The sequence below is a fragment of the Stegodyphus dumicola genome, chromosome 1, assembly GCF_044657685.1.
Source record: "Stegodyphus dumicola isolate Sdum_Otavi_A_Nest chromosome 1, ASM4465768v1".
NCBI classification, from domain to species: Eukaryota; Metazoa; Arthropoda; class Arachnida; order Araneae; family Eresidae; genus Stegodyphus; species Stegodyphus dumicola.
The window spans coordinates 252915212-252927942 of NC_140768.1; the positions used below are offsets into that span (position 1 = coordinate 252915212).

At 35.9% G+C, this 12731-nt stretch overlaps 1 protein-coding gene across 2 annotated transcripts in view; it reads left to right on the forward strand.

The window, feature by feature from the left end:
* The window catches only part of LOC118191056 (cytochrome P450 4V2-like), a 54270-nt gene extending 53780 nt beyond the window's left edge, over nt 1-490 (forward strand). The window contains exon 11 of one of the 2 annotated variants that reach the window (XM_085827312.1): nt 3-490. In XM_085827312.1, coding sequence (XP_085683438.1) covers nt 3-175 — 173 coding nt within the window. In that variant the 3' untranslated portion in view covers nt 176-490. The remainder of the gene's footprint in view (nt 1-2) is intronic. The other variant, XM_085827318.1, reaches the window with a different exon arrangement.
* The last annotated feature ends 12241 nt before the right edge of the window (nt 491-12731 follow it).

Below are 12731 nucleotides of genomic sequence, written 5' to 3' on the forward strand. Positions count from 1 at the left end.
AGGTCAGAGATTTGCTATCATGGAAGAAAAGACTGTAGTCAGTCATATTTTAAGAAACTATACGTTGGAGTCACTGGATCCAAGGGATACCATAACACCAGCAGCGGAGATTATTCTGCGGTCATCAAAACCGCTCAGAGTTAAATTTAGGTCCAGATATCCGAAAGAAAGTTGAGGCGATAAGAAAATTTATTACTAGCAACAGTATAAAATATTTTACAACGTCATTTTAAATTGAATTATATAATCACGCATTTTTAATCTAACTAATTATAAAAATAACAAAAAAGCATATTTTTTTAAAGAAATACTTTTATTTAAAACCTGAAAGCGATAATACGAGATGCTATTCGAGATATTGTTTCAGAACTCGATTTGTAAAAAATTATGAGGAACGTCGATAATTGTTCTAATTTTATCACAACAGGAAAAAGTGTATTATTAGAAATAAACACTTTGTAACTGTAAATAAAATTATATTTTAATTTGATTTTGCTTTTTCCACCTTAATCTCGACTGCTAACCCAAAAGATTTTTTGTGTTTAGGTGATATATATATGTGTGTGTGTATAAATGTAATAAATTGGAACATTTTTAATTGCATTCATTGTGTAGTTACTCAGCATGGGAATTTTTAGTAGGGAACGTAGTTTCAGACTTATCACATCTTCTTTACATTTTAGTATTTACCCCATGTATCATTGTAACATACGAACATAATATTGTAGATGAATTTTCGATGCTCTCTTTAGCATCCGACCTGACGTTGCTGTCTCAACTCCTCTGATAGCTGGACAGATACTAATTCTTCCAGGGCGTCGGTCTCAATTTTTAATCTTTTTTCTGAACATTCCTCATATGAAATTTTAACTCGAGTTTTATATGTGCGCTGAAACAATACTAAATATAAGGATCTAGCTAAATGTATAAGCCAACGGTAGCTGTAATGTTCATGATATGATTAACAGCATATCATTCTTAGAAAATAAACGGTAAAAAGGCTTTCCTTTCAGTCGATCTTCTTTCTCGTTCCAAAGGCGTATCCGGGAATGTTTTTATTAATTACATTCATCAAAGGCACTACTCACGCAAAAAGAGAGGCTTCTAAGATAATAAAATATTTAATTTACAATCACATCACTAAACTAAAGTATATATATAATACAGAAGAGAAGGATTACATGTTTCACTCAAACGTCCATCACGAGTTCTCAAAGTCAGTTAAAGAGTTCTGTTTTAGTTTTTGCTGCGCGCATGCGCAAATCACGTGGTTGTCGGTGAGAGTTTCAACATACTCCCACCTTCAAATTTGCTGAAAAATCAAATTTAAAACTGTAACCTTTGAACAGGCTTTAACATTCAACCACTTCTTGTAGTCATCGATGGAATTTTTTCGCTCTTAAGATCTTGAGGCAAGTCATTACGAATATCAGGATCGCAGTAAGTCTTTATTTCATCAGAAGAGCTGCTTGCCACATTTCTAAATTTAGATTTTTCATCTGATGATGTTATCTCCAAAGGATACAAACGCTTGATTGGTCGCAAAACTTCTCCAAGCTTAGTCTTGACCTTAACTAAACGCACATGTACATCCCGATATTTGAAAATCTCGGTTACTTTCGCCAATAACCAGTCTGTTCGCTTCTTATTATCATGGGACACTAAAACTAGATCTCCTATTTTTAGAGGTTGTGAAGCTTTTACACGTTCATAATTTTGCCGTAACTGTCCGAGATATTCAATTCGAAATCTTTTACGTAGATCTTGTAAAAGTTTTTGTCGATAAACAAGCCATTTGTTTAAAGATTTCGCATCTATATTTTCCAGATCAGGAACTCCAATTTGTCGAATCTCATGGAGAAACATGGAAGGTGTGATCGGAGATAAATCTTCAACATCTTCCGAGACATACGTCAATGGACGACTATTCATTATTGCTTCACAGTCGCATAAAATTGTTATCATTTCTTCATGATTCAGAGATGATCGTCCTAAAACTTTGCGAAGGATCCTTTTCAGGACTCCTATTAATCGCTCCCACCATCCTCCCCACCAGGGAGCTGATGGCGGAAGAAATTTCCATGTGATCCTGTGGATACTAGCATGTCCTATAATTTTATTCCAATTCAAGCTTTTGAATAATCTATCACTTCCTTTGAAATTCGTTCCATTGTCGGAATAGATGGTGTGGGGTCTTCCACGTCTAGCAATGAAACGTCTCATCGCTTGCAGAAAATTTTCAGTTGATAGCGAGAAAATCAATTCCAAATGTACTGCGCGAAAAACAGCACAGGTAAAAATCACAATCCATGATTTTTGATTTCCCTTCAATATCAACGGTCCAGTCAAGTCAACACCTACAATCTCAAAGACTGCTGCTTCTCTTACTCGGTCTTCACGGAGAGGAGCAATGGGTGTTTTCGAAGAACTAGCATCGAACCTCTGACATACAACACAGCTTCTTATAACTTTCATGACATTTCGTGTTTTCAAAATCCAATATTGTTCTCGTAAAGCGGATATTAAAAATTGTACTCCTGCATGATTGTTCATTTCATGTTTAGCTCTAATTAATTTTGCTACAATAGGATGATCTGAAGGAAGAATAATAGGAAATCGAAAATTCTCTGTGTCATCTCTTCTCAGAATTCTGGTTTTAACCCTAAAGATTCCGTTAGAATCAATCATTGGTTGAAGTACATGTAATCTTTTGTCATCTAATCCAGAAAATGATTCACTCTGCACTAATCTCAAAAGAGTTAATTCGGCTCCTTTACTTTCTTCCGCTGTAATTGTTCCAAAAGTTCTTTCATTGGGATTTAGTCTAACATTTTTAACAAAACGGAAGATCCAAGATATTATCTTTAGAATGGTATTGTACGAAGAAATCTTATCAAAATTAACTTCAGTCATAGCATTCGAATTCACTGCAGATATTATGGTCTTCTTTCTTTCAGCATTTATAATGTCAAAATTCGGTACAATTTCAGAGGTAGGCCATTTTTCTGGATCATTTCTCAACAAATCGGGACCCTCCCACCATTTCGATTTGATTAAGGTTTCCGGACTGCATCCTCGGGAAGGGAGGTCCGCTGGATTTAGCGTTCCAGGAATATAATTCCAGTCGTTTGAATTACTTAGAGTACGGATTTCTTTCACTCTATTGTGAACGAAAACGGCCCAGTTTTCCTTCTTTTTGATCCAAAATAATGCATCCATGGAATCACTCCAATAATAAATATGCAAGGTTTCTAGTCTCAAATCTTCCTTAACACGATGTGCCAGTCTAGCGCCAATCGTACAAGCAAAGAGCTCTAGTCGTGGTATGGAGATTGGCTTAATAGGTGCCACTCTGGATCGACCTGAGATGAGCTGGACCTGAGATGTAACGGAATTTTCATTACAGTTTCGCATAAATATGCATGTGGCATAAGCAGATTTACTCGCGTCACAAAACACGTGTAAAGATAAATCGGAAATTGTTTCGAAGTCAGCAAAAAATCTTCTGGGTATAGTTATCTTTTCTAAATTGTGTAATTTATTTTTCCAACTTTCGAATTTGTCAGAAAGGCTTTTAGGTAAATTGTTATCCCATGAAATCTTCTGTTTCCAGCATTCTTGAAGCATTAGCTTAGTAATCAGAGTATCGGGAGCTGTAAACCCAGTCGGGTCAAAACTCCTGTGTACTATTGACAATATATTCCTTTTGCTGACAGGCTGTTTCACAGAACTATCTTTAAAGTCACAGGACAAAGTGACATTTGATAAATTCCATTTCAACCCCAGAACAGATACGGTTTTATCGAAGTCTTCACTGCAAGGATTTCCTTTCAAAGTTGCATTTTGCCAAACTGCATCTAAAATTTGGAGAATAATTAGGCTGGAAAATGAAAATTCTCTTTACGAACATAATCATTTAAGTTTACTATAGCTGGTATAAGCACAGAACAGCTGGAAGTTTTGAACGAGCTATTTATTTCGAGTTGTTATTCAAAACCTAACGGTAAACCCATTTGCCCCTAGCGAATAGACAGTTTCCTCTCCTCAATTACCTCCCGCAGAGAAAAATAAAAATTATCACCTGTCAGTTTACATTAAGAGCAGAGAGGGGAGGGCATTCTGAGACAGGCCGTATATATGCTGCTTTGCCGTTTCGTGCCAATTTAAGTTTACGTATATATGCTGCCTTGCCGTTATGAGGACCAAAATAGTTGGACGCAAATATGCTGCCTTGCCGCTATGAGAGCCATTATTTTCGAACGCATATATACGGCCTTGCCGCCTGGAGGGTTAAGTAACCTTAAAATAACTTCAATGACTAAAAATGGAAAGCTTAATACGGGAATATATTGCAATAATATTAGTGTGAATTTAGAACGACTTAAGAAGTCCAATTTTTAGATTTAATGAAGAGAATTTTTTTAATTAAATTAGAACTGTTTACCTAAAATGGTAAATTTGAAAGTTAAAACCATTCTGCTATCTAAGAAGATTTGTTAATATTTATCTAGACAAGAAACTTATTTAAGGTGAGCTACAAATCCGATATTTGATAGGTTGATTATGTATCAGTTTTGTGTATGTCATTAATCTATCAATTTTACTATTAAAAACTTTATATATATATATATATATATATCTCAGCGACTAAAATCTACAACTTGGAAAGTTTTTAATTCTTACAGAGAATAAAAAAGATCTGGCTCATCATTCCTTTAAGCATCATAAAACTTTAAAATGAGTGTAAAAGAAATTTATTTTTACTTTAGCACGCGCCAGACTTTAAATTAATATTTATTTTGCATGCGCAATTTTTACAATATAAATAAAGGCTTGCAGTGTCAATAGAATGTCCCATTAATGGCGACAAATGACTTTTTGTAGCACCCAATCTTTTTGGTAAAGAAATAGAGAACAGGAACTTCGCGCAGTTCATGGATTAGATAAGAGGGGGACGAGATCTTCGATCAAATTTGGCACAGTTCGTACCCTACCGTTTTGTTTTTATGCAATAAGAATACTTCTTTTCAATTAATGTCTTATTTACCGTTATTCTGAAAAGGCATTCTAATATTTGCTACATTTTCGAATTGTGAGTTTATAAAAATTTTAAATTATTATTTCATAATATTTGAGAACAACTTATATATCTATTTGTGGTTTTCAGAGAGAACTATAGTCGAAAATTAATTTCTTAAAGCATTTAGAATTTTGTAGACATAACTAATAGAAGATGGAAGTAGATAAAAATTAATAGAATTTAACTTTAATAATAGATTTTAACTTCGATAAAGTTAAATTCTATTTTGGGGATTTTTATGTTTACTCAATTTGTGTATTTTATTGTCCATTTGGCAAATGTACCAATCCGTGTAAAATGTTAGTTTCATTTTCGAAGTAATCTTAGATGAATGATTTTGTTCAGTGTTGTTTTTCAAATATTATGTAATTGTTAGCGATAATTAAGAAATTCATAAAATTTCTGAACGTACAATTTTTCTTCAAACAAATATTGAACTTTTCATCGGACATTGAAAGTACGATAATATGGCATTTTGGGGAATATCCAGGAAAAAGGACCTGCAAGGTCTTACCCACAGAACTGGATCTGCCAGTCTCAGATAATCTGAAAAGGATTCAACTCAAAGAGTTAATTACGAATTCGGCTAAGTATGAAGAAGGATTCGTGAAGAATCTATTGACCAGCATAACTGATGAAAGAAAAATCGCTGAACAAGCCAATGAGAGGTTAGCGTTAGCTGAAAAGGAAAATCTTTTGCATGAAGAGCAAGCAACCGAAAAGCGTTTGCGTGAAGAAAAAGCTACTCAAGATCAACGAATTGAGGAGAAGCGTCTGTTCGAGTTGAAAAAATTAAAACTTCAATTGAAGTTGCAAAAAAATTCTCAAAAAGAAGTGATAGATCAGGGAATAGATCAACTCAAAATTGTTATTACTAGAGTTGTCCCTAAATTTAACCTAAAAGACGAAATTGGATTGTATTTGATAATTTTTGAACGTTAATTGAAACTTTTAAATGTTCCAGAATCAAAATGGGTTTTTTACCTGATCAGTTCATTGCCAACAGAAATAGCACAACTTAATGCTAGAGAAGATGAGAAAGAATCTCAAAATTACCCCCAAAATTAAGGAAATACTTCAAGCGATACTGGTTAACTGCTGACCGTTTCAGACAGTGTTTTGCGCAACATAATAAAAGCCCAGATACAACTTGGAGAGATTAAGATCATACTTTGAAGAATGGATAACATAACTTAACATTAAAGATTTTGAACAGCTTAAAAACCTAATTATTAGCAATCAAATTAAGAAGAAAACATCTTCCGATCTGAGAGAAAATTTCATGGATAAGTGGGGAAAATAGAACCAACCGTTGGAATTAGCAGAGAAGCTGGATGCGTATGAAAATATTCGTCACGGATTAAAGAAAGCTTCCGCGCCATCTAACAAACTAAATTTTGGAAGTGGAGTCCCGACATCAGATAGAAAATCGAAGTCCACTGCGATAGCTAGAGAAGCTAGTCACGAAAAAACAACAAGAAATATAGTTTTCAAAAACACGAACACTCCACTAGAGAAAAGTACCGTCCGATGTTATGGGTGTGGAACTCCTGAATACATACAATCTAAATGTCCTACCTGCTCAAGATCTAAAGGAGAAGCAAAAGCGTCTTTAAATAGTGTCAATTTGTTTACGTTCGAATCACCTACAGCTCCATCCAGTTTAATTATCCTTAAAATTTGTGGAGTGAAAGCTGCTGTATGAGCTGATACCGGTGCTTCACACTCTATTGCGGAAAAAAAGTTGTACCATATGCTGCTAAGGAACAAAGTAAGATTTAAACCCAAACACATTTCTTTGACGCTTGCTGATGGAACACAGAGCAACGTAGCTGCCTTGACTACGATTGTGGATCTTAATGTTGAAGGTAAAGGGGTACCTACAGAACTAATTGTTTTGCCTGAAGCAAAAGAAAACAGAACACTGTTAGGCACAAACTTTCTCCAGTCTGCTGGGATTGTCTTAGATGTCCTCAACGGTACTTGGCATTTCTGTGAAAATTCTCACCTCCAATACCTTTTCTATAAGGTGATTTCCAAGGCTGAAAATTCTACATCTATTTCTGACTCTCAACAATGAGTGTAGAAATTACCAATTCAGTTAAAGTTTTTGAAACATCCTCTTCAATAAATATTCGAAGCGACGAAGGCAAGCATCTAAGTACAGAAAAACGTACTCAACTAAATATTTTACTGCAAGAATTCTAGAGTTACTTCCAACAGGGGAAGATTCAATCCCATATAGTGAATACCGTATTAAAACTGGAAATAGTCCACCAGTTGCAAACCTCCTTACAAAAGGAATCCTGTAAAAAGAGATTTGCTGAAAAAAGAATTAGATTCTCTCCTCGCTAATTGTATAATCGAAGAATGTGAATCTCCATATGCCAGTCCTGTTGTTTTGGTTCCTAAACCGAATGGTAACATAAGACTTTGCGTCGACTATCGCAAACTAAATGCCACTATTATTGTAGACACGTACCCTTTACCACGCATGGACGATGTTCTCACAGAAGCAAAGCCAACAGCCTATATGTCAACCATCGATCTTAAATCAGGGTATCATCAGGTCAAAATACATGAAACTGATCAAGATAAAACAGCTTTCATTTGCCCATTTCGGGCACATATTTGCGCATGCCTTTCGGGTTACGAAATGTGCCCGCAACTTTTCTATGCCTGATTGACAAATTTAAAGCAGGCCTAAAGGATGTGTTTGCTTTGTCTTATTTAGATGATGTCGTTATTTTATCATGGACATTTGATCAACATGTAAGACTGTTTTCGAGAGACTTTCTTTGTTTAAACACCAGGCTAACAGGGAAAAATGTCATTTTGCATCTGATCGGATTAAATATTTAGGTTACTGGATAACCAGGAATGGAATTGAAGTGGACCCTGAAAATGTATCCTCTATTCAGATAATCCCTGTGCCAACCAATATAAAAGAAGTTCAGTCCTTCCTGCAAACTTGCTCATGGTTCAGGAAATATGTTCCAAACTTTGAGACCATCACAAGACCCCTTAGTAATCTTAACAAAAAGGGTGTACAATGGTTTTGGGGTCCTGAACTTTGAAAACTATTAAGCTTTTGAAAAATTGAAGAAAAGATTAATAACACCCCCTGAGTTAAAACAACCAGATGGATCGAAGCCGTTTCGTATCCGCACAGATGCTAGCAGTTACGTTCTAGGAGCAGTCCTTATTCAAGGAGAAGGCCCAAAAGAACATGTTATTGAGTATGCCAGTCGTCTGCTCACACTAGCAGAACGAAATTACTCCACTACTGAACGTGAGGCACTTGTAGTAGTTTGGGCTCTGGAGAAATTTCGAGGTTACCAAGAAATAATTATAGCATCTGACCACCAGCCATTAAAATGGCTTATGAGCATCAAGTCACCACCAGGTCGTTTGGCAAGATGGGCTCTTCATATACAGTCCTATAATTCGAAAATTGAATATACGCCAGGAAAAGCTAATGTGCTTGCAGACATGTTGTCTATACCCTCGAATGTAAATGAAGATGTCCCTTCATTTACATTCGGGGCAATATTTGCAATATCAGCCGATTTTCCGGTAAGAAAGTCCAAAGAAATTCGAGAAGAACAGTTGAAGGACGAAGAACTAAAAAAAATAATTGACTGCTTCGAAAGCACTTCAAAAGATGAAAACTTCGCAAACGGGACTAGTAGAGGTTCACTTATAAATCAGGGTTTTCTGTATCGTTACTCACCAGAAGTAGAAACAGAAGATGCCCAACTCGTAGTCCCTACCCCGAAAACAGAAAGAGTGCTACAAGAGCACCATGATTCTCCAACGGCTGGGCACTATGGGGCTAAAAGTACTTACAAAAAGTTGCCTCTAGGTACTATTTTCAAGATATGCCAAGTACATCTCTGAATATGTTAAGAATTTTCCGGAATGTAACCGTTACAAACCGACTAATCAGAAAACAGCCGGTCTTCTTAGAACGCCAGTTTACGCCCAAACGTTCGAATCTCTATCTGTTGATTTTTTGGACCTCTTCCAGAGACCTCATCTGGTAAGAAATGGATTCTTATCGTAAAAGTTATCAGTACAAAATGGGTAGAACTATTTGCCCTTGAAGAAGCAACAGCTGTCAACTGCGCCAAAACGTTAGTCGAAGAAGTTTTTCTACGATATGGACATCCACGTAGATTGATAAGTGATAATGGTCCACAATTCATAAGTGCCGTTATGCAACAAATTTGCAATTTTCTCGAAATTAAGCAACACCTTATTCCTGTGTATCATCCCCAAGCAAACCCATCGGAACTTAAGAATAGGGATCTAAAACCTCGACTTGCCATACTCGTCGGAGATGAACACAATTCCTGGGAAAAAAAGCCACTCATTCGTTTTTCCATGAATACTACCCAGTGTGAAACCACTAATCACACAGCAGCTTTCTTGCAGTTTGGCAGAGAATTAAGAACAACCTAAGAACATTAATTGATAATGATAACTTCGTGGCTGAGATAACCCCATATCTCAAATAATTTTCCCGTTTAACTGCAGAGATTAAAGACCACGTCGAATAGAATCAAGACAAGAAAAAAGTATATTATGATCGTCGATCGGATTACAGATGTCTCAAAAGGTTTCTTACGAACCAGGTGATAAAGTATGGGTGAGGTTACATCCTATTTGCATATCACAGACTAGAAAGTGCCAAAACTTCATGCCTAGACGTGAAGGACCTTGTTTAGTGTTAACCAATCGTTCACCCACTACGTATGATACTGCTGATCCAGCTAAGCCAATGAAGTCCTTGGGACTTACCACAGCTCAGTTTTACGCGCTTATGAACAGCTGTTTCAAGAGATAATGGGACTGTAGCACCTCTTCGGAGACGAGGCAGACCAGCGAAACATATTTCTGGCTCTTCGCCGAGACATCGTACGAGCCAGAGGGGGAGTCTGTAACCCCACGGCTCAACGAGCGCCAGTTAGCGGCCGCCGGGAAAAACGCCGGCCAACAAAGACCATAGCAGTCAGTCGATGTACTGGACTCAAGACACTAAGATGGTGTTCTCCGAGATTTACTTGGTAACTAAATGTGTAATTACAACGCCCCTAATTGTAATGTTTTATCTTAATTGTGTTTTGTTAATTAAAACTATTTAAAAAGGGCAAGTGAGTCTTTTGTTTACGGTAGTTTTGGTTATAGTATATGAATTTAAAACCTGATCATTGTACGTTGCACAAAACTCACAAAAGTGCACAAATTTTAATAATGAGTAAAATATAATCCTGAACATACTTGAAGTATTTAAAAGGTACTATTATTATTCATATATCCATAGTGTTTGACACATTTCTTACAAGCAAACAGCTTTCAGACTATGATCAGGCTTCCTTTACAGTTTTTATACATTGCAAAATGACGTCTCACTATTTTTCTAATCCTTCTGTTATGACAACAAATATTTAAGAAATCCCTCACAAAGTGAGTACACTAACCAACAATAATTGTTGTATTCTAAAGTAAGATTTGAGAGCAGCACATGTTATATTATAAATAAAATTTAAATAGCATATAAAAAAGCTCGAAAATTGCGATTAACTTTAAATAACTAGATAATTTTAATATTTAACTAATAATTAAAATATTTTAAACACGTGTTATGTTTAATTTATATGGAGTTCATTCAGTGTGCAAAACGTACCTAACTCTGAGTTTATCTGTGTGATTAGACGCTGTGTGGGTTTCATGAACGAATTATGGATTTTGTAATGAATGATGCTGTGTATTGTCGACTGTGCGCTTAGTAAATTTAGATCATGAACTTTTAATACAGTAACTATTTAAAGTTATTCAACCTTGAGTTCTGACTGAGGAGAAACATACAGGTAACATAAAGAAAGAAAAGTACTTATAACTAGTGACTTTGGATATACAATTAACATGCCGGACGATACTGCTGGAGCAGGAACGTCGTAGAGGCAAGTTCTGCCAGCACCAAAATCCCACAGCTTTGGATTAATAATCCCGCAGTGTGATTTTACCAGGTGGAAGCCCAGTTCCAGATTTGCAGTGTTAAGACAAAGGACACGAAGTTCAACTACTCGATCGCTCATTTGGAACCTAAATTCATGGAAAATATGTGATATATTTCTAAAGCTGGTTCTAAGCAAAAATATACAGTTTCAAAGGAAAGACTCAGAAAGTGTCAGAATAAGAAAATAAATCGTTTAATTACTCGAACGGAATTAAGCGATATGATGCCTAGCCAGTTGTCACGAAAGATGCGATCACGTGGATCAAACGATGTACCTGACAAAGTTTTGCGCACTTTATGATTGGATAAAATGCCAGATGCTGATAAAAACATCATTACTGTGTGTGGGGAATCTCTGGAGAAGCTGATGACGATGGAGTCTCCAAGATTACCAAAATATTCTGCTATTCACACTAAGCCTGCTTGGCATGGATGAGTTAATTGCAAAATTCCCTTCACTTGAACTACAAATAGCAAGTATGCAGTTTCAGCAGAGACACTCCTGTACTTCTAATTGGGTCAAGTTACCAAAAATTTCATCTATTTGTAAACGTAAAAAAAAAAAAAAAGTTTTCCCAGTTCCTCGTTGATAGTATTGCTGATGTGTCAGTTTTATCCCCTTCTAAAACTGATTCTAACAATCGCGACAGTGAGTTAATTGCAAAATTCCCTTCACTTGAACTACAAATAGCAAGTATGCAGGTTCCTCGTTGATAGTATTGCTGATGTGTCAGTTTTACCACCTTCTAAAACTGATTCTAACAATCGTGACTGCAAATTATATGCAACAAATGGTAGTGAGACACACATGGCAAAAAAATGCGTTCATCAGACGTTGGCCTAAACCGTCCATTTCAGTGGCTACTTCTTGGGGCTAAAGTTTCGAAAAGGATATTTGGAGCTGATTTTTTTAAATAAATTTCAATTGTTGATTGACATATATAATAAAAATATTAACTGATGGTATAACTAACCTCTCAGTAAGTGGAGAAGTTAAAATTGATCAATATGATAATTTAAGTATAGTCAAGAAGTAATCAAAGTAGTTTGAATTTTTGAGCAACTATCTCGATTTAATAAAAACTACTTTGTTCAATAAAGTCATAAAATGCAATGTTAGGCATAACATAACTGTTACAGGCCATCCTGTGTACTCAAGAGCTAGACAGCGTATCCTAAAAAGCTCGAGTTAGCAATGCAAGAATTTCATTTTATGCAGAAGAATAACGTCATTCGGCCGTCCAAATCTCAGTTGACTAGCCCCCTTTATTTTGTTTGCAAGAAAGAGAGCATACAGAGATCCTGTGGGGACTACAAATGTCTCAAAGCACAGACTAACCTGATAGGTACCCTATTCCCAGACTTGAAGTTTTCTCATGGAAATCTTCAGGTCTGGGTATATCAAGTTTGTATATTTTAAAAGATAAAACCATATTTTCCAAAACTGACCTAGTGAAAGCATATTACCAGATACTTACTGCTGAAGAAGATAAACCCAAAACTGCTATAATGACACTTTTCGGTCTTTACCCAAGTAGCAAAAACGTTGCAATATGTCGTCTTTAAGACGCTCAGATGTCCGCGAACATCCACTGTTTTGCAACCGTTGCAAAGACGTCTTTATTACGT